The sequence below is a fragment of the Furipterus horrens genome, unplaced genomic scaffold (genome assembly GCF_987537825.1).
Source record: "Furipterus horrens unplaced genomic scaffold, mFurHor1.1.pri manual_scaffold_9, whole genome shotgun sequence".
NCBI lineage: Eukaryota > Metazoa > Chordata > Mammalia > Chiroptera > Furipteridae > Furipterus > Furipterus horrens.
The window spans coordinates 101,540,855-101,563,814 of record NW_028327179.1 but is presented as its reverse complement, the minus strand read 5'-3'; the positions used below and the strand labels follow the sequence as shown (position 1 = coordinate 101,563,814).

Sequence of the window (22,960 nt, the reverse complement as noted above, 5' to 3'; positions counted from 1 at the left end):
CATAGTTCATGTACTTTTATTTATCTTATGTTTCTAGATTCAGGTTTTGTTTTTGTGTGTTTGTTTTTTGCTTTTCAGATTATGTACTTATGAAAAATTCTCTGGGATGAGCCGACACGTGGGAATATTCTCATTCACTCCGAATGAATGGCCCAGGCGCCTTCCGGACACCTGGAACAATGTAAGTGACTCGGTAAGCGAGGGCATCAGTCTCCTCACTTCCTGCCTCCGCTGCCATTATCGGGATAGAGTGTGCAGGGCACACACGGTCAACCCGGGGGTTATTCTGCACCGGTCGGTTAGGTCAGGCCCACGACGTGGTGGTCAGGCGGAAGTTCGGTTTGTGGACGTCTCGGCTTCCTCCTCTGGGAGGGGGGGGGATTGGAGGGGCATCGTCTTCAGAGACGGCCCCGGCTCCACGCTCCTACCCCTCCAGCCGGAGCTCCTCACCCCGCCCTGCAGAGAATCTCCGCTCTGTCACTCCCTAGAATAATGAGAGGGACGTTGCCTGGTTTCCGTCACAATCACACCCCCCGGGAAACACAGTGAGGCTCAGGAAGGTGCAGGAAGTCTGTGTGAAATGCCCTTCTGCTGGGAATGGGGCCGGCGGGTCAGACATGGGGACAGCCCTGCCAAGCGGAAAGGGGGGACGGATTCAGACTGGCCCCCCCCAGCAGCCCGGCTCCCCTGCCCACTCCTCCCTCAGGCACGAAGCCTTCGGGACAACGAGGTTCTGACCCACATCTGGGCCCCTCAGGGACAAAGCCTCAGGTCTGCGGACCACGGAGACGGAGTTTGGGTCAAACTAGAGGTGACATCTAGGCCTCAGTGGCGTTTCAGCTCTAGGCCCAGAAAAGCAGCAAAACCAGACGAAGTGGCGCCAGGGCTGCCTTCGGACCAGCCACAGTGACGAGGGACCCCCGGCTCCAGCAGCGGCCGATCAGCAGAGACCAGGGGCCTGAAAGGGCACACCGGGCGTGATGACGAATATTCTGTTCAGGTCCTCCCCTGGGAAGCTCTGCTAAAACGCCTGCTTTGGGGAAACGGACGAAAGCCCTTCAGGCACGGGACCCAGTGTGTGCTCGCTCCCTTTCCTGCCCTTTTCGCCAAGGTGCATGTCTTTGCTTTCTTTTCCCAAGGCCCTTCCTCTGCCTCGGGCACCGGTTTCCTGAGTCCTCACGGCCCAGCTGATTCCTTTCTTCTGTTTCTGGGACTCTCCTTCTGGAGGGCCAAGGCCCACTCCTGCTGTGACGGCCTAGCCTTCTGTACCTTAAGCCCCTCACTGTCCCCAGCTTTAATAAACACACTCTCAACATCACCTGGACTCGAGCTGCGAAGTCTGTCCTGCACGAGGTCAAGAGCTGAGAGCCCACACTGCTGCTAGCAGAAGGAAGAGAAAGACAAAGGACAGAAAGACAGACAAAAAAAGAAGGAAGGAAGGACAGAAAGAAAGCAAGAAAGACAGAAAGAAAGGAAGGAAGAAAGAAAGGAAGAAAGGAAGAAAGAAAGAAAAAGGAAGGAAGGGAGGGAGGGAGGGAGTCAGGGTCAGTAGAGAGAAGTTTCGTGAGACTTTTGAGGAACCAGGTAGCCAACGTCCCAATATCCAAAGACCCAGTCTGGGCAGGAGACGCATTGACAGTGTTTCCTTTCACTGGGAAAATAAACAGGATGCATAATATAAGGAAGACCTTTTTCTAACTCCTTAATTTGTTGACAAAAGAGTCTCACAGGAGCATAAAATGAAATACATTGTTTGGCATTTAAATTACTTAAAAAATGAAAGTAAACTAGAATGTCCTGGAATGCCCAGGGTATCCAGTATGGAATTCCAATGAATGTTCATTTAAGTTTGATGCTCCCCTGGTTTGTAGAGACCTTAGATTGCCCCTGGCTGTAACCACCTGCTTTGAAGACCCCACTTGGCTCTGGAGACAGTAGGGGGGCGGTGACTTCCGCTGGGGTGCACTGATCCGTCCTCCTTGGGGTCTTCCTGCTGTGGACGCAAAGGGGCCCCGTGCTAACCTGGCACGCTCAGGGGAGCCTGCGTGGTGGCCTCACAAACTCAGAGGCCAGAGCGACCCCATGGGATGGTGAAGTGACCCTTTCTAACTGGAAGGTCACGGCGGGAATCTTCCCTGACAAAGGCCAACTTCACCTTCACTGGGCCTGCCTGCTGCCTTTTTGCATCTACAGTGACACCCCTTTGGGATGCAGGGTAACTTCCCCCTTTCCAGCCCCCTGGGGCACAGTCCCCCCCAGAGAGGGACCACAACTCCCCGCATTGCCGTGGCTGCAGTGACTGGTGGCTGTAACTGCCCCGGGCCCACCTGCCTAAGAGACGCATGTGTCGATCATTTGGCTTTTTATCCAATCCCAGGGCTTCCCTGCTGCACTTCCTCCCGCCTCCTCCGTCCATTCACCAGTGGATTTCTGCCTATGCTGCCTGAGTCTTCCGAGTGGTCCTGGGTGTGGGACACAGGTGTGCCTGGCTCCAGGTCCTGTCCCCAGTGAGCACAGTGCACTCCCTCGGAGGGGAGGTCGGTCCCCAGGTTCCACCCTAGTGCTGACCCGCCCATCTGTCGCCACCAATGATCTTAAAAGCTTTCCAGCTGGCCTGCCTGGTGTTTGTATCCATTTGTATCCCATCCACGGATCCAGCCGAGCAAAGAGCATCATGGGAGCGGAGGGCCAGAGCCTTGGCTATGCTAACATGACCCTGACCTTGAGTAGAAAGCGTCTGTTCTCAGTGGCCTGTGAGAGAGAATGAGGCTAGAGGCCCAGGTGGGAGGGGCTGTTCCAACATCTTGCCGATCACCAACGTGACCGCTCTGCTTCAAGTTCAGTTTCAGGTGTGCGGCAGAGCCCCCTGAGCAGGACAGGAGGGCTCCCATTGTTCAGGCTGCTTTGATCATGTGAACAGTCTCAGAGTCTCCGGAGGTCACATAAGGAGAGATCACCCGGGGAGTCCTCAGCAAGAAGAGCCACGCTCCCCTTCTGCTCCCTGCAGCCCACGGGCACCGTCAGGGACATACCCGCCCCCACCCCCCCAGGGTGGAGGATCCTACGGTGGCCGGGGACCTGGCACTACCCTGCGCTCCGCTTTCTCAGCGCCTGCTCAGGGAATCACAGAGGAGCCAGACCCTCTGGGTCGGATCGCACAGGAGGCCTGTGCTCCAGGCCCGAGGGGGCAACTGCCAAGGGGCTGGGGGGGTTCCCTGGCTCAGCGGAACTCCCACCTGGAGGATCTAGGGTCTCCCCAGGGCACCAGCCCCCCACGCCTCCCCGCGTCCCTTCTGCCGCGGTCTGTCCCCAGGAGCGGGGCGTGAACGTGCCTAGGACAGCTGCGGCACACGGGACGCGCAGTGAGCACCGGTCCTGCGGGTGACGGGGTGACATTTTGGGGAGAGAGAGAGAGACCGCCTCCTATGGGGTGGGCCTGCCGTCTGCCGGAGGAACTCCCCGCTTCCTCTCTCCCGAAAGCGCTTTCTGAAGGCGCCTCCTTTCTTGACTGAGGCAGCCTCAGGGAGAGGAACGAGGTGCGCCCTCTCCGCCGCCCTGGGAGGGAGCAGGCGAGCGCTCCCGGGCGCGCGGGGCTCCGGCTCCCCCGTGCTCCTGTCGGGGACCCCCTTCTGCAGCAGCCGGGCTTTGAAGCGGGTTGAGTGGGAGTTCCGCGGGGCAAGACCGTGACAGAGGATGGTTTTTAAATGCAAAACCACAGGCGGGCACATGCTCCCCGGCCCGCCCTGCGGAGCGCAGTTTAACCCCAAGGGGCCCTTGTTTGGGATCCTCGCCTCCCTAGACCTCAGCGCGAGCTTCATTTTTAAAGAGAAAACCACCCTTGCCCTCACAAGAAACGAGAGGTACTTAACCAGCAAGCGAAACGTTCTTCAGGAGGAAAAAGAAGGCTGAGCAGTGTGTGAGCGAGTCCGGGGATGGGGTGGCACCAGGGCGGACCCATCCTTTCCGGTCCCTGGTGCAGAGGCCCCGGAGACCTGCCTGATCCCCGCCCAGCCACCCCGGAGCTCCATCCTAACTCTGGGCTCAGGACTCTTATCTGCGAGCCCAGGGCTCCCTCCAACCCCCCAATTAGGGAGTCCTAGGCCTTCTCGTTGTCTCGTTCACACCGGACGCCTGCTCCGATCATTCTGATTTGGAACTTCGTGAGTTTCTTCCTTCACTTCCCCCCCTTGCCTGGGCCATGCATAGAGTCCCCCCCTTAACTTGGAGATGCAGCCCTTCCCATAGGGAGAAGGTATGTAGTGTGGGAAAGATGAATTCTCTTCAGATTGATTTTGGGTACATGGAGTCAGTCAGCGTGTTTGTAAAACAGCTTTAACGTAGAGAAACCCCCTGTTGTAATGCCATTTAGGTCTCTGGGAAGACGTGTTCTCAGATTACAAAGCAGTGACACTCACAGGGGCTGAGCACTTGTTTTTAAAGTGCCAACATCGTTTGCTGCCATTAGAGTGAGGATAGTATCTGCATGGATAGTGTCTGCGTGGGCAGAGCTTCTTCTTTTTTTTTTTTTTAAATTGATTTGAGAGAGAGAGAGAGAGAGAGAGAGAGAGAGAGAGAGAGAGAGAGAGAGAATGAACTTGTTGTTCTACCGATTCATGCATTCATTGGTTGCTTCTTGTATGTGCCCTGACTGGGGATCGAACCTGCAACCTTGGTGTATCAGGGTGATGGCTCGGATCCACTGCGCTACCTGGCCAGGGCGAGGTAGGTTTGTTTTTAAAGACGAGATTAAGCAAGTCCTCCAGAATTATTTTCTATGCATGACCACAATTGTCCTGTACATGTGTGGAGTCTTGGGATTTTATCTCTCAATTATATACGATCTGCAACACTTTTTTCAAAACCTCAGAGAAATTTCCCAAACACTGGCAGAAACCGGGCTTTTATCTTACTAAATTAGCGTGCCTTCGATTTCACAGTATCTGTCGTGGCCCAGCCCGGAGGATTCCGAGTTCATCGCTTCTGCCTGGCTACACGGCACGTTCGAACCGAAAGTCGCTCTCCGCTCTCCTGACGTGCAGGAGCGGCTGAGGAAATTACCCTGGTCGTCGGAGCGAGTACTTACGATTTTTTTGCCTTCTATTAGCACTGTTGACGTATTTGCTTCCACGTCCCGCAGTATCACACTTCCCTGCTGTTCTCTGTAGATGAATTCTTTATCTACAAGAGAGGAGATTTAACAAGAACCATGAGCCATCGAGCCTTTGACGGGCACATAGTAACACATCCGCGTTTCGCCAAAGGGTCCTTGCGATGTGCGGAAATGTATTTAGTTCCTCTTAACAGAACCTCACGGGAAGCGTTTCTTTGACTCTCGCCTCCTGGGCCTGTTCTACATACTGACATCATATACAAAACACAAGCGCCTGCACTCACAAAACTCTTAGAACATTCTAGATCGTTTGGGGGTAGGATACACAGAATGGACGCAGGCAGCAGATTAAGAAACCTGCTATCCTAAGGGATGGAAGATAACTGATGCTAACGGGACTAATTCCTTCTTTTTTTTCTTTTTAAATCCTCACCCAAGGACATGGTTATTGCTTTGGGAGAGACAGGAAGGGGAAGAGAGAGAGAGAGAGAGAAACATCAGTTTCCTCCTATACGTGAACCCACAACCTAGGTATACGCCTTGACTGGGAATCGAACTTGCAACCCTTTGGTGTACGAGATGATGCTCCAACCCACGGGGCCACCCGGCCGGACTGATTACTCATATCTGAAACGTGGGGGGGAATCTGTACATGTGCACACGCATGTCCCGACAGCCGGAGCCTGTGAAGCTGCTTCCACTGTGCCCGCAAAGTTCCTTTGCCCCTCCTGCGGGAACTGGCTGTTTCTTGGAAACCTTCGGGTATCTACGCCGTATCGTTAGTGACCCCGATCCTTTGTATAATCAGACCTCCTCTAGAAAACTAACGAAGCAGGTAGCAGACGAGTATGCACGTGGAGGCGTACTGAAGGCACGTAGGGGCGCGTGCCTGCGGGTTCTCACGCTATCGGTAAAAGGGGGACTTCCTGAAGGCAGGGCCGTTGGTGAGAGGCGGGACGCGAGGCGGGAGGGAGGAAGATTACAGGGATCCGTCCCTTATCGCGGGTGTGACGTGCCAGACCCCCGGGAAGTAGGGACCTTACATTCATTCTATGCTCTCAAACCTACGTGACTTTAACGACATACGTACACAGGACCGCAACATCCCGCGACAGAGCGACAAATCCGCGATGGATAATTAAATATAATATTTAAAAAACCCCGCAATACAGTGAGGCTGCGATAAGTGACCCGCGATATAGAGAGGGGCTCCCGTGCCACCTTTCTGGACGAAGGCGGCCACATGGAGCCAGTGGGATGGTGAAGGCGTCGCGCCCAGTTCTGGTGCGTTGAGGTGGACACTTAGATCATTGGTTTCATTTCCCATCTTTTCTAATAAAACTACCAAGGCGAGACTTCCTCTGCGGCTGTTGCTAGCTCCAGCTCGTGAACTCTGATGTGCTGAGTTATATTCCTATTCAGTTTGAGTCGGTTCTCATTTTCCCTGTAACGGCAGCTTGGCCCGATGATTATTCAGAAGTGTGTTGTTTAATTGCTAAATATGTAGTTACTCTGGCCCTCTTATTTTTATAGATTTTTAATTTAAATTTCATTGGATCAAAGCTTACCTTGTACATGATTTCAGTCTTTTATAATTCATTAACACACTTTTGCAGCTCATAATATGGTCTGTCCTGGTATGTGTAGCTTACGCACAGTGAATGAAATATTGATATTGCTGGGTTTGGTCTGTCTTTTTTTTTTTTTTTTTTTTTTTGGCTTGTTTTCTGCTTTTCTCCTCAACCTCTTTCCCGCTTTTTTGTCTCCTGGCTTCCATTTTGCTGTTGACTATTTTTAGAATTTTAACGTCCTCATTTTTAGCTGTATTTCTTTGCATGAATTTTAGTGACCGTCCTAGGGATTATAATATATACTCTTCTTCTGTCATGCCGTCTACAAAGAAGTAACAACGCGCTGCTGCTCCTGACATACAGAAATCGGTCAGGGCTGCAGGGCCACGGCCAGCCCCGTGGTATTATAATTCGGGGCATTACCGTAACATGGTTAACATATTCCACAAGGTGACACTGTCATGATCACTCATGACAAAATAGGGCTTCTAAAGGAATTAAGAAGGTCAAACATGCCTTTGTGTTTCCCCACTATTTACCGTTCTGATGCTTTTTATTCTTTATCGAGATCTGAGTTTCCATCAGATATCACGTTCCTACTTCATGAAGAAGCCCTGGCTGGTTTGGCTCAGTGGATTGAGCGTCGGCCTGCGAGCTAAGTGTCGCTGGTTCGATCTTCCAGTCAGGGCACATCAGAGAAGGAAAACTCTGATTCCAAAAAACCTCCGCTGCCTTGCGGCATACCTCTTCAGGGGAAAGGCTAAGGGAGTAAACCCCGACAGAAAATCCGGAGCCGGAGTCCCTAAGGCGGTTTGACGTTGTAGTCAACACCGGCAACTCCTGCGGCGCACCTGAAGCCAAGCTGTATTGACTCCGTCTTTCCCTTGGACCCTTCAGCTGCGAAGAGAGGGGGGGTCTGCTGCATGGGCAACAGCAGACCCTCCATATCACCCTGCCCAGGCTCTGTAGCTTCAGCTTCACTGGAGAGGACACTCCAGCGTCATCGCAAGATGTCGATTCAACACAAGAGGAGACAGATACCGTGTCACTCCCGAGTCGGACTGCACAGCCATTCTCGGCGGTGCAGATGGACTCTTAAGAAGCTACACCATCGTCTCTCGAGACGGACGGCTGCTGCCGACGACGACGACTTCATGAAGACCTTTCTTTAGGATTCCTGGTTGTGTGGATCCACTGGTAACCCATCCCTTTACACTGGTTTTATCTGAAAGTGTGTTCAATTAATCTTCACCCTTGAAGGACGTTATCTCTTAGAGATTTCTAGGCTGATAGGTCCTTTTTCTTGTTCTTTGAGCATTTTGAAACTTTGTTCTAGTCTCTGCTGGCCACCATGGTTTCCGATGGAAAGTCCGCCGTTAGTTCATTCGGTGGCTGTTTCCTGCATGCTTTTTCCATGTTTTTCTTTCGCTGCTTCTCAGGGTTATGTGCTGTCTCAGTTTACAGCAGCTTGACCACGGCGCCTTTAGACAGGGGGCTGTGTGTCCAGCTCGTCTGATGTGCGCTGAGCACCTTGTGTCTGCAAAGTCACACCTGCATCAAACCTTCAGCCATTAAGTTCCCGACTGTCTTTTACCCCTTTATCTGCATCTTCCCCTCTGGTGTTCCATGTGCACATCTGTCCAGTCACTGGCATTATTGATTCGCCTTTTTCGCAGCTAAGTTTGGCCTATCGACCTTTCCTTCAATAAGAACATGACGCTGAAATTTTGAAATCAAAGACAAATCAAGAACTTTGTGCTGAAATCTGCCGCGAGGGATCAATTCTCTCCTGTCAGGCCTCGAGATTTTGCTTCACGTGTTTTGCGACGGCTCAATTAGATGGGCGATTCTCTCCCATGCGCCTCAGGAATTTTTAAAACATGCAACCCCTGACTACTTGGTCAGGGGCACGGACCTCTTTTCCATTCGCTTGTCATATGACAACGTGGCAACAGCCAGCACAACGGGAGTCGTCCAGAGGGAACAAATCAAAAGCACCCCCCCTTTTTCCGTCAGATTGGCTTCTGCAGGTTTGCCACGGGAGCCTCTCCACCCCTGCCGCTGTGGGGGCAGCGCTGGCTGCCCTTGAAGGCTTTCGGGTCTGGGGACGAACTGAAAAGCCACACTCGGCACAGACTCCAAGAAGCACAGTGTGTGAGCTTCTTACCATCGGAGGTTTCCTGCGGAGACTCTCGCCCATCACCGCCCACTGGCAGTTGGTTTCCCAGGCCAAGTTCGCGGGGCTCCGGACGTAAACCCATCACCAGCGTCACTGTGCTGTGGGCCTGAGTAATTCCTCAAACCGAAGATAAGTTGCCGGTTTCTCAGCAACCCAAACTGATTACTTTTCATTTTATGTTGTAATATAAAAATATACAGCCAAACAACGCATTCTTTTCTTGCCCTTCCCACAATAAGAGAAAATCCTAGGCATTCGCTCTGAGTTTCATATATCAGTTGAGTGTATGTATGGCTTATTTTTGCTGGGCAATAATGTATTTTTTAGAAAGCTTTTTTCAAAGGTCTCACCCATGATAAACCTTTTAAAAACATGGTGGCATTTCATGGTCCCATAGATTTCTCAACAATCGCGATCATTTGGTTCTCACTGGCAAGTGTCTTTTGTGTGTGCTGTTGGCTTTGAAGAGCATAATGATCCTTCATTATACAAATATCACAAAGAACTCTCACATGTGAAGAGAGGTTTTAATTTCTGAAGCAGAGAGTGCTCATAAAACACGGAGTAAATTGGATTGCTTTCATGATGATCTCCTTTTAATTTTAACTATTGCTAATAGGAATTATGTCCTCTTGTTGCTTATTATATTTTCTCCTCGGTTATAACTTAATTGTATGTTTTTTTTTAAGCTATTAACTGGTACCTTTTATTTCTTTTCAGAACGAGAGGGAAAAAGCAAAAGTGTTAATAAATAGGGGCAGCTATGATACCACCTTCGATACTTTTGCCTACATCTGAAATATTTCAAAATTTAATTTTTTTTATATTTCTTTTTTTATTGTTGTCCTACTACAGTTGTCTCAATTTCCGCCCCTTGCTCTCCCCTCTCTCGCTCCTCCTGTATGTTCCGATAACACACAACCTACAACAATATATTTCCCAAGATCATCATCATCCGTATGTCGGTCATAAATGAGAAAACTTGATCTGGCGTCTGTGCCCTGCGACCCCCACCTGCTACAGTGTAGCCTAGAAATACCACTTCCCTGCAGGGGAACTCAGCATCCCTTCCGTAAATGGCTGCCTCCAGGTCTGGGCCCGGAACTGGGTCGGACACCGAGGAAGGTAGCCACGTCCATCAAGCCATGTCAGAGTGACTCAAAACCCACGTGGAAGAGGCTCTCGCTGGCCAAGCACGGGACAGTCAGAGCCTCAGCAGGAATGACGGCAACAGATTAAAGCTCATTAACTATGTATCAGCTCAGGAGTTTAAAACACTTACAAAGGAAACAGCTAATGAGGCTCACGGTTGTTGGAGGGTACTCGTGGGTCAGCCTGTGGTGTAAAAACTGGCGCAGAAAAGGGAAAACATCAAGAAAATCTCCCTTCGTTCCCATTCAGACTGTACCAGATAAGGGGAGTCTCACGTTAAGAAGCAGTCACCCCACGGAAAGGTATTAACGCAGCTCCCACAGGGGAGGACGTCCGTCAGCAAAGCCTGCGTGCCAGGACCAGGGACAGCTACCAGAACAAGGAAGAAAAGAGAAAGAAGCTCCAATCTAAGCCACCTATTAGCAGTTACAGGGAAGACAGATAGTACCATTCCAGCCAGTGCCCTAGGTAGGAACCTCTGAGAAACTGTACGGAAAATGAGCTGTTTTTTTTTTTTTTTTTTTTTTTTTTAGTGTAATACAATAGTCACGTTCTTTTCTACTCAACAAGGTAATTCCTTATCTTTTAGAGAAATACGTCGCGAAACATATGAGGATAAAATGATAGGCTGTCTGGGCTGTGCTCTCAAATCACGGGGGAGACCCAGGAAAGGTCAGCATATAAATAAAATAACACGGCCCACAGGTGGTACGTGCCCAAGTTGAATTATAAATACATGTAAGTTATTTATTACTTTCCCTACTTTGGTTCAGGCTTAAAGTTTTCTGTCCTAAAAAGTTACAAATTGATTTTAAAGCTCAAGTGGTTTACGGAAATGAGGCAGCTGCACTCAAAACACAGCTCCGTCGGCTGCTTGCGGCGTCTTACCTCCGATCCAGCCTCGCTTTGATGGGGGCTTCCAGAACGCGTCTCGTATTTGGCTTGTGGGCAGACAGTGTTGTGTTTTAAACATGTTTCTCCAATGACCGCTGGCCCATAAATTAAGATTCTGACACCTTTCCCTCCAACATCAGCAGCCAGGGGTGTGAATTTGCAGCGGCCGATGTCAGGTTTTCAATCCAGGTGCAGACACGCTGCTTCTGGGCAAGAGGAGTTCTTCTTTGGCTCCCAGAGGCAACGCTCATTAGCTGATGCCAGAAACGAGACTTACTTTGGGAAATAGAAGCCAAATGCAAGTGTTTTTCATCGGATCCTATTTATAATCTAGGACTGTGTCATTAATAGGTAGCTGGCTACCAGCCACATATCTCTGTGGATATTGAAAATTAATTAAAATGACATAAAATACATATTCTTATTTGCACAAGACACATCTCAAGCACGCACGGCCGTGGGCACCGGGTGGGACACAGAAGGTACAGAGAGTGTCCGTTGTCACAGAAAGCGCTTTGGACAGGCCGTCTAGGAGGCCAGAGTGGTGTGATGTGACCCCAAAGACGCCTTAGCTTACACTGCCCTGTACTTTTAATCTGAAAATCCATCCCCACAGGCCACCACGATCACAGAGAAAACCAAAGGGTGTCCTCAAAACGTGGCCGGCACACCTGTGCTCCCTCGTGACAGAGTATCTCCGTTCTTACGGACGATGACAGGTGTGGGGAAAAAAGACCTTGGAATGGTTAAAAAGTATTTCCAGACCATCCCAAGTGGCAGGCAGCCTTAAGAAAGAAAAGCAGATGGTCTGATCCGCAGGGGTCTGGCAGCCGTCACCAGAACCGACGCGTTGAGAAGGGGGAAGGACGCGCCCAGGGGGCTTCTGTTTTTCAGGTTGTGTTGACACCCATGATATTTTGGGTCTCCCTCCCTCCCAAAGCACCCAACGTGACGACTATGTCTTCTTGAACTTACACAACAGGGAAACATCAGTGCTGCCAGAGACGGCGAGGGAACAGAGTAAATGATGCACATTTTACCAAAAGCAGGCAAGTAATCGATCGTCATGAGGATGTGCTTAGAAAAGGTGGGAGTTTCCGAAAAGAGAAATGATGGGCTTAAGGAGCCAAGTTCAAAAGAAAAGAAAAACAACCCAGAGACATTTTATTCGTTTAAAAAATATTTCCAGTATTTTCCTCCTCTGTCAGACCTTTGGACATATGTATCCTGAATTAGCCACATTCCCTGAATTGACAAGAGTTACAATTACAGTTGCCAACCAGACGGCAATGACGGCCCGCGGGCTGCAGCCAGGTTCCACGTGCCTCGGCACTGCCTGTAAGACACGACTTCAGGCTGCACGGACCGCGATTCCGTTAACGCCCGTGGGAAGTCAGGCTCTGTGTAAGAGGAGCAGGCCCACACTGAGAATCCCGACATGAAGTTAAAGTTAAAAACCTGACAATGTTACATTTGTATAAGACGCATCAAGAGGAAAGGAGGTTTATTTCCTAATAAAGTACACATTCGCCAGTCTTGTCCACAGAAAGGGACTGGGTGTACGGTTATCCTAGACACCCAGAGTTTGGTTTCTAAGGACATTCCATCCCCACGTAAACAATGTGGGATCTTTGAAGATACGGGTGATTCTAGACCTGAGGCACAGGATGAACCTGGAATATCTTTTTTTTTTATTTGCTGATTTTAGGCAGAGAGAGGAAGGGGGAGGGAGGGGGGAAACCTATATTGTCGTTACACTTACTTCTGCATCACTGGTTGCTTCTTGCATGTGTCCTGGGGGGTATCAAACCTGCAACCGCGGTGCATCGGATGACGCTGTAACCAATTATGGTACCCGGCCGAGGCTGAATCTGGAATATCTCATTAGCCACAAAGCAAGGATGTGTGTTCAGTGAGAGATGGGCTGTATCCCTAAGACCCCGGTAGACTGCAAGAACACCCCAGTTCTTCTCCCCACAGTGTCAAACTTTGCCAGGCCCTCCTCTTGACCTTGGGCTCAGGCACGTGACTTGACTCGGTCCATGGAATACGGGCAATCAGACCCTTGAAAAGCACTGAAAGTCTGCCCTGGCCTCTGCCGTTGCCAGGGGACAGGCACACCCAGCCCCCGGGGGAGGAGCAAATGTGGAACACGGCTGAGGTGTCATTGTGACCCGAGACAGAGCCAGGCCAGATCAGCCGACACCCAGCAGGTCGGCCCGTCCTGTGGGCCATTAAGCCAGCAGGTAAGCGGAGTCAGAACCAAGCTCCTGCTGACCACCAGGTCGTGAAAGACAAACACTCCGTGTGTCCCTGTGGGCGTGTGGTGGCTTCACACTCCTGTGGCCCCAGGGAGGAGCTACAGGCGCAGAGGAGCCAGCTGGGCGGGCCCCAGGGGCAAAGCTGGGAAAGTCTGAGCATCAGAAGCAAGTCACCATTGATTAAAATGCGTCACACGGAGAACGCGACTCAGGAATCAGTAACGGCCGTCACAGAAGAAGAAAAGGAAACCTCCACTGACAACCAGTGAAGAAGGCAGCTGTCACACCAACTCTCTTCCATGAATCTGGTCATTAAAAATAAGTGACTGTGTTTCCTGGGTGGTTCTGGCAGTTGAGGGGGACTTCGGATGAGGGAGAGAGCGTTCCCTCTGAAGACAGCCAACTCACAAACGTCAACGGGAGGGTGAAGTGAGGGAATCATCGTTTCACAGGCCCTCCTGCAGGGCTTGATTCAGGTAAATCTCCTCAATCAATGCGAACCTCACCTGGCAAAACGCTGACAGGATGTTCTCCTGGTACCAAGATAGTGCCCCAGGGAAACCCTGCCAGTCTCCATGGGCCAAACATGTTTATAATGGAGGGGTTGGGTGGTCGTGACAACCGCCCATGGATCAGCGTTGGAATCTCGGACGGTGGGACCGCCGGGCATCACAGACGAATGTGTGAAGTCACACCACGAGGGAGCAGTAAGACTAATCCAGGATGTGTAAAGTCCCACGACACAACCGGCCCACAGTAGGGCAATACCTTCTATCGCAGGAAAAAGACGAGGCGCTCTCCATGGCCAGAAACTTCAGAGACAGAATGACCTGCTCCAATCATGATCCTGCACTTGACCAAGCTGGGAGGAAAAGGCCGTCGAGGAAAGGCTGAGAGCGAGTAGAGAATCCCACTGTTCCCTGGAAATCAAAGCTATTGGGGAATTATAGTTATTTTTGTAGACACGCTCATGCTGTGGCTATATGGGAGAACACGCCTTTGCAGACACGTGTTCATGTTCCGGCATGAGAGAACATGGGATAACTTAGGTTTAAATGTTTTCAGCAAAAAACTGCTGGAGCACACAGACGTGATGGAGACGTTGGAATCAACTGGTGGGTATTCAGTTGTTCACGGCGCTGCCCTTCTGAATAAAGAAACTGCCGCAGCCCCTGACTGCCAGGCGGGCGCGTGGGGGTGGGCGGGCAGAGGCGCTGTGGCCGGAGAACAGGAGTGGAGGGGTCCCGTCAGGGCCGAAAGCTGGCCGTGAGCAGAGGCTCTGAGCGAGCGGCCCCGGGGGCAGGAACACAGCGCAGGAAACGGGAGACCCACGGGAGACCCCGTGTGCACCCACTCAGTTCACAACGCCGATTCTGAGATTTTGAGCAGATGTCTGCAAACTTGGGAACTGGGCTGCAAATGTCTTTTAAATAAGGGGGGGGGGGGTCACCGAACTTGAATGGTCAGGATGGTCAACCATGCATGCCACCGATAAAGATCTAATGTAAGAGGCAGCCGATCAGCTCTCTCGAGAGGGAGGTGATCTGCCCTGGAATCTAACAAACAGGGGGCTCCGCGACTCTTGAGGCTTCGTCCTCGGAGGCACCCGCTGGATTGACGAACAGTATTTCAGGTCTCTGCGCGCAGGACACTGTTCTCTCTCGAGCGAGGCAGCGTCCCTGTCACAGGTGGCAAGACGATCGCTGCCCCGTACTGAGCCGTGTCCTCGCAGCGGATGGACCTGTCGGCTCAGTGCAGCCAGTGAAGGTCACGGATGCATCTCACGTGTTAAAGCTGCCTCTCCGAGGAGCGGAAATGTGAGTGGAAATTGTAACTTCCAGAAAAATATGTTTAGTTATCAGGGAATGAATTAAAAAATTTTTTTTTCAATGTCAGCTGACAGTCAATATTATTTTACATTAGCTTGAGGTGTGCGGCACGGTGGTTAGACATTTATATAATTTACAACACGGCCCCCCCAATAATTCTAGTACCCACCTGGCACCACACACCGTTATTACAACAGAAAGATGGATGAAGAAGAGGCAGTATGTGTACACAGTGGAATATTACTCAGCCGTAAAAAAAGAACAAAACCTCACCATTTGTGACACAGATGGACCTACAGGATATTATGCTGAGTGACCTCAGTCAGTCAGAGAAGGACAAATACCATGTGATATCACGTATACGGGGACCCTAAAGAACAAAATAATCACACAAAACAGAAACAGACTCATAGATACAGGGAACAGACTGAAGGTCACCAGAGGGGAGGGCCATTGGGGGGCTGAGTGGAAAAGACGAGGGGACTGAGAAGTACAGACTGGAAGTCACAGAACAGTCACGGGAATGAATTTTTAATTTTTTAAATCCTCACCAGTGGATATGTTTATTGATTTGAGAGAGAGAGAAAGAGAGAGGAAGTAAAAGCCTCAAGACAAAGGACTCAGCATGAGCCTTCCCTCTGGGGAGCACACCCTCGCCTTTTCCTCTCCCCTCCCCGTCTTCCCCACAGGCAGGTGTCCCCTAAACTCTAAGGGACCCAAGACACTTGCAACCAGGGGAGCAGCGGGCAGCGGCAGCTTGTCCCAGGCTCACCCCCTGACCGTGTCCCCACGGCCCCCTTTCCTCTGACTTCCCCGTGGGCTAAGGCAGCCCCGCCTCGGCTCTCCTGTTGCTGCTTCTGTCCTGGCCCCTTCCTTGTGTGTCCCCAGCTTGAATACACGTCCCCTCATAGTCACCTGGACTTGTGTCATGAGATTTTCCCTGCTCAAAGTCAGGAATCCACACACGACCAGCCCGCCCTGCGCAGACCCGCTCCAGGCCAGGCCCCCGTCCGGTGACACCAGGACGTCAACCCTTTCCTGTCCTGCCTCTGCTTGCTCTGCCCCCACATGACTATCTAGCATCGACTGCCGAGTCCGGGTTCAGATGCCCCAAAGCCCTGCTGACGTGCACTCCCGAACTCCCTGAAGGGCCCACTGAAGCCCCTGCCTCTACAAAGTCTTTGAGGCTGACGAGTCTCCGCAGGCAACGTCTTCACTCTCAGTGTAAATGGTCACGTTTCTTGAAGCTCTTCAGTTCATTCTGCTTCTAAATATCCTCCAGGTGGACCAAGTTCATGTTTAATGCCTCCCCATCAGATCGCAAGTACCAAGGGCCTTCAATCACGCCACCTAGAGTGCTCTTTGTGTGACGAAGCACGTACCGTTGGCACTTAATACGCTGAGTGGTCATCAGAGAAGAAAGTGCCCTAAGAGATGAAATAATAAGTGTTGTCACTTGAAAGCCAATTTCCAAATCTGCTGGAGATGTTGGAAAACCCCAAGGGCTGCCGGCCTGGAAAAACCGGGTCTCCCATTCCCTGGCTGCCAGCAACCTGTCCCCATCCCTGCTCATCAACGACTATTAGAAACGGGAAAATACATGAGACACATTAATTATCTTCCCAACAGAAGGTGCAGAAAGAACTGTCTGGTGACACTTCTCCACGATGCCCCAAGCCACATCTCGGTGGGTGTGGAGGGGACACCGCGCTTCTTTTCTAAACATAGATCTGAAGGTCAAGAGAAAAAAGAAAACCCCGTTTCTCTTTGAGGAGTTGTGGGTAATCAGGTGTTACACGTTTTTAGCATCCCACACAGAAATGAATAAAGAGAAATTGCCTTTAAGTGGGCGATTTGGAAGAATTTCGCTACCTACTGATATGCCATTAGCCCGATGCCGTCAGTAACAAAGCAAGACAGCCTGCACCTTGTTAGGCAAAGCATGTTCCCTCTCAAAGCGTTCGCCACTGGGGCTCTGCAGAGCGAGTATGTCAGCGGGATTCTTTCACCCTGGTCATTGTATTTTCATAAAATATGTTATTCAACATGAAACGTGTCGGAAAAACGGGTATCCATAGACTCCACCCTCAGCCCCACAGAAACACCTGCTCCCAGGCGCATAGGAAATTGGACACGTCCTGAATCTTCCCTGGAAATTCTTGGAAGTGTTCTTGGGCCACAAACACCCCTCTGAGTCTCCCGAGTCAGGGCTGAGAAGCAGGCCATTCCGAGCACCAAGGAAGGAACCACACACACGATGCCGTGGAAGGAGAGGGGCCGCCTGCGGACCGGCGGGAACCCTGCTGCTCTTTCAAAGCAAGGGGCTGGCGCAAATGGGCAGAAGCAACTTTTTCTCATCTTTGGCAGTGCGCCAGTCTGAGGCGCATTGATTGAAAAAATAGAAAAAGGCTGAATCTTGGTCAGGACAGCGATTCGTGCGGCCTTGGACCCAGCGCATCTGTGCGTAGCTCCCAGCCGCCGTGAGAGCCACAGCTTGGCAGTCATGGGAGTCACCACATCCATCAGCATCGAAGCCACCTGCCTGAGGGGAAAGGGCAGCGCAGGTCCCCAAAAGCCCCGTTTCTGGAGGACCCACCCCCCCTTTCAGCTCTCTGGCCGTTTCCTGCCTGTGTTGTCATTGTTCCTGGAACTCTGAGTTTGCTCCTCACAAAAGCCCTTTCCCGGGGGCATTTGTCAGAAACAATCCCTGACAATGGTTTTAAGCTGGAGGGGGTGCTAACGGTTACAGCCAAGGACACTTAACAGAAACCCAGGGGACGAGATGTCCCTCAGGGCTGGGAAAACCTGGAAGGCTGTTTGACAGCGTCCCTGTCTGGCACGTGGCTGTCCGGAGAGTCGCGCGGGAGAGAAGACCACAGCGGGCCGGGCCCCGCCTGCTGAGCGCCGGGCTGCACCCTACCGCGCACACGGAGCTCACCGGCCACCGCCGGGAGACGGGCCGGTTCTCGGAATCTGGGGACATCTCTGTCTGATCATTGCACAGCCGCCAGCCTAGGCCCGCAGGGGCTTCAGGGCCTGCCCGCGAAAAGAACAGGGACCTGACTAAGTGAGTTCAGGAGGCCGGGAACCGTGCACACGGCACGGAACGACGAAAAGCAGTGACAGGACCGGAGGGGAAGGATGGCCTGATTTCCAGAGCAGCCACACGAGGGTCTTCCCAGTATCCGGGGTCCAACGCACACAAATAGGACAGCAGGCTCCGCATACAGGAAAAAACAGCACTTGATAAAAACTGTTGCCGAGGAAGTCCAGACATTAGACGTATTAGGAAGGAAAAAAACCTCTTTAATTGGGTATTACGTAAGTGAGAGAAGCCAGTCAGAGGAAGACGGGTACCGTACGATTTCACTTACACGGGGAATCTAACGGACAAAATAACCTGACAGACTGGAAACAGACTCACGGATACAGAGGGCAGAGTGGCAGCTGTCAGCGGGGGGAGGGGCGGTGTTGGGGGGCTGGGTGAAAAAGATGAAGGGACTAAGCAGAAAGCGACCCCAGCAGACATGACAACAGTGTGGTGACCACCAGAGGGAAAGGGGACGGGGTGGGGGGGTACGTGGGGCTGGAAGGAGACCTGACTTGGGGTGGGGAACACACAACACAATACACAGAGGATGTGTCATAGGTTTGTACCCCTGACACCTGTGTAATTTTATTAACCAATGTCACCCCCATAGATTCAAGAAAAAAAAAAAGGAAAAGAAAATTCGCTATTATAAATATGTTCAAAGCACTAAAAAGCACCATGTCTAAAGAACTAAAATGAGTGGTATCTCCGGATAGGAAATATCAACTGAGAAATAGACGCGATCTAAAATGAGCCAAACAGAAATTGGGGAGAGGGGGGCACAACCGCTGAACTGGCAAAGCCACTGGAGGGGGCGAAGATAATATCTGACCAGACAGGAGGGAGAAGCAGCCAACCTGGGGATAACTAAGGTTATCTAGTCCCGGGAGCAGAAGGGAAAGGGAATGAAGAAAAACCAGTTTCAGAGACCTGCCTCGTGGCAGGCTGAAAAAGGACTCAGAGAGAAAAGAGCAGACATTATACCTGAAGAATAATGAGAAAAATGGAAGAGAAGGAAGCCCTTTTCAGCTCATTCTATGAGGCCAGTATTACCTTGATACAAAAAAAAAAAAAGAAAGAAACCACCAAAGACATCACAAGAAAACTACAGACGAATCTGTCTTACGAATTTTGATGCAAAAATTCTCAACGAAATATCAGCAAACCAAATCCAGCAAGTTAAAGAGAACCAGACACCATGACAAAGAGGAATTTATCCCCAAACTACAAGGCCGGGTGGCTCCGTGGTTTGGAGCGCCGTCCCCAACACCAAAAGGTTGCAGGTTCAATCCTCGGTCAGGGCACGTAACTACGTTGCAGGTTCAAATCCTGGTGGGGGCGCATATAGGAGGTGACCAATGGGTGTTTCTCTCTCACATGGATGTGTTTCTCTCTCTCTTGCGCGCTGATTCCTTTCCTCTCGAAACAACAACAAAAACTTCCACGTTCCTGGTCAGCAGGGGACAGTCCTCTGGTTCTAACTCTGCGATGACAAAGTCCAACGGTTTTCTCAATTCCCCAAACATTTACGGCCCTTGTTTCCCGAACTACGAAGCCTCTTTCAATACGTTAACTTTCCACGTCCCAGAGACGCACACCCCACACCCAGGCCACGCGTGATGGAGCGTGGAAACCCACAAACGACAAGTTTCAGAAATTCATCAAATTTTAATAGAGTTCCGCAGCAAACAAAAAAATTAATATTGCGTCTCTCCCATTTACTGCTTTGCCTTTTTCACCTAAAGCGTCCTGACGGTTTAAAGAAAAACGTAGGTATTTTTGGCTAAGGCAGGCTATTTTTAGAGGCAGAACTTAATTTCCACTTTCGGAAATCCGATGTTGAGGTTTGGGGCTGTAATGATCTGTTGGACGGAAAAGAGACGGATGAGGCTAGAGTCATATTTCATAAAAATTAGGCCCCGTACGTTGCGCCTTGGACTCATCTATTCCTGGACTGATATCTCTCCCACATCACACCTCATCACATTAAGAAAATAATTCCCGAGGCTCGTGGCTTTGGCAGAAAGCAGTGTTCTTGCTCAGATGAGCACACGCCCCGTTGCTAATGCTATGATAAATGAGAGGCAGCTAAATTTACATTCAAGGCAACGTGGTATATTAATAAGCGCAGGACAGGTCAGTGATCAAGAAATCATGCGCCCAGTGAGCCAGCCAGATTGAAGCTGTGGGCCCGCTCCTCCGCTGCACACATGCGGTGCACACGTCGGCGGCCGGAGCATACGTGTATCTGCTGTTTGCCTTACCACTAATTCTGCAGCGGGCGGAGCAGAGCTGTCACCGAGACCGTCATGTGCCCCCTTGGACACCGGGGGGTACTGGGTCCTACAAGCCTCCAGGCGCCAGAGAGGCTTTTAAAACGAATTTGAAATGACAGCGTCCTAGGACGGGGCTGGTAAGCAGCGATGATTCATAAAAACTAAGTTTATTGTTCATATGATTGGTCCACCCATCAGGAGCATTGGGCGTTGACCCCAGTGCCCCGGGGGACTGACGGGTTGACTCAGTAAGTGTATATAACCACCTGAAAGCCTCCTATTCCTACCAGGAAAGCACCCATTTGTGGAACTTTGTCATAATACATCTGGGATATTAAAAAAAAAAGATTCTGATCGTACGTGGCATGGCTATCAGTAGGACAGGTTTCTTGAAAAGTTCCTTCACGGGATGTTTTCGTTGCTGGAGTTGATCAGAAGCTTTTGCCAGAAGTTGATCAGTCCCAACAGATTCCAAAGCAGAGCTGCACTGTTTCATGAAGGGGCGGGGGGTGGGGGGCCGGGTGAGACGGGAAGGGACTGAGAAGCGGCAGCTGGCAGGTACAGAACAGTCGCTGGATGTCGAGTCCCGCGCAGGGGATACAGTCACTCATGTTGTAATAACTGGGACGGTGCCAGGGGGGTCCTGGACTTACTGAGGGGGAGTGGGGGGGGGAGTCACTAGGATTGTCCAGCCACTAGGCTGTGTGCCTGACACTGATGTAATAGTGAATATCAAGTGGAATTGAAAAATAAATAAAAATTAAAAAAAGATTGGGCAGTCTTGTGGTCCAGTCCAGGGCCGGGAGAGAGGTGGGCACAGAAAGCTGTCACTGGAGGCTGTCTCTCCAACGGACAGAATTGCCTGCCTCTCCCTTGAAAGCAGAGTGTGAGGCCCCTGGTGGCACTGAATACTATTCACCACATGACTGCAAGGTGCTCCCAGGATGCTGTTTTCTGGGGCGGGCCCAGAGAGACGTGGTCTTATTTGGGGCTGCGATGGAACCCTGGGGCTACCGAGGCTGGAGACACATCTCTTAAAGGCTCTACGTCACGACCCCAGAAGGAAAGTCTGAAGAGACACTTCCGCGGGAGATTTGCTAAGGTCATGAGTGAGCGGAGAGAGGGAGCTTCCCAAATCCTGCGTGGGACCCCCAGATGGTCCCCACTTCTGCCCAGGACATTTTCACGGTTCCTGGAATACCATCAAACAATCGTATCAACAGCACTAGTTTAAAATTCGAGCTCCCAAACAGAACGACAGACAGGCCTTGCTTCCCAGTCCGATTCCTGGCCCCGGCCCTCAGGTCCGTGTGCGCGGCGGACGCACGAGACAAGGTGGGGGTGCTGTCCTAAACACCAGCGGGACCCCCTCCAAAGAGGAGGGAGCCAGAGGCTCTGGGCAATGCCAGGTTCTAAAGGTGAAGAAGCTGAGGGGGGCGGGGAGAGGGGCAACTGGGTCTACTGGAGTCAGTGAGACAAAAACCTCTTTGTGGCCGTCAGTCCCTGCGCCTTAGGCATTTCAGTGGCTTCTTCAAGGCCGGTCCCTATCAGGGAGAATCCGGTAGCTTCTGAGAACGGCAGGGACTACTGATGTGGTCCTTGTGCACAGAGCCTAATGCTATTTGTGATTCCCTTGTTTGTTTAGCCTTCCTTTCGTGCGGGTCTTACCACAGCATTACTTTAAACAACACACCAAGTGCATCTGCCTTTAACCTGCAGGAGTCACAGGGAGTGAAGAGGCCGGCTGTCCCGACGGCCGGAAACTCGTGGCCACACTCAGTCTGCCTGTCACTGAGTCACCCCTTCAAACCGCCACTATTCACGGCGACTGTGTGACAGCCAGACCCTCGCTCGGGCCTGTGACCGCACAGAGAGGACGCACGACGGCCCCGGGAAGCCAGCTGTCTGTCAAGGGCGAGGCAGAGACGTAAACCGGCACCGGACGTAAGATTAGACGCCCGTGGGCACAGGCTTGCTGGTCGTCGGGGATTAGACTCAGTTGTGGAAGAGACCAAGCGATTCATTTTTTATTAATTAAGAAGGCGATCGGTGTTTGAAAAGATGTCAATGGTAATTAATTGGCCTCTCAGAAGCCGATGTGGTTAAGGACGCTGTGGGCAGCAGAGTTTAATGGGAAGAGTGGCTGCTGATGTCAGCGCTTACGGCAGGGTCACAGCACCCAAGGAGGCGGAGCCTAGGGAAGGGGACTTCCCGGTCTGCGTGGAAGAGAGCATTCTAGTGACAAGGGTGCACAGAGGTAGCGCGCCCTCGGGCTTGGCAGCCTCAGTACGCGGTGACCCACGTATTGTACCTTCGCGGGCCCTCTTAATTTGGAGGAAGGTAAAATAAAACAGGGCTGTGGGTCCCAGGTGGGAGGTGCCGGGGTGACAGTGTTCTGGACGGTCCGGGCAGCGCTGGCGGGTCATCCGCTGCCCGCGCTTCCACGGAGCCTAGAAGCAAGACCCATGTAGGCAGGTGTCCTGCCTGGAGGCACACCTCGCTGCGCTGTCTGCCTCACAGGGTGGGAGAGCAGAGGGGCCGAGCGTTGTGGGGGATCCTCAGGAAAAGTCCCGGAAACCCGTGGAGGCCGGGAACAA

The 22,960-nt window shown here is 51.5% G+C and overlaps 1 protein-coding gene across 1 annotated transcript in view; it reads right to left on the bottom strand.

The window, feature by feature from the left end:
* Positions 1 to 22,960, bottom strand: part of DPP6 (dipeptidyl peptidase like 6) — a 352,854-nt gene that overhangs the window by 123,477 nt on the left and 206,417 nt on the right. The window contains exon 4 of the mRNA XM_090287723.1: positions 5,084 to 5,178. Coding sequence (XP_090143849.1) covers positions 5,084 to 5,178 — 95 coding nt within the window. The remainder of the gene's footprint in view (positions 1 to 5,083; positions 5,179 to 22,960) is intronic.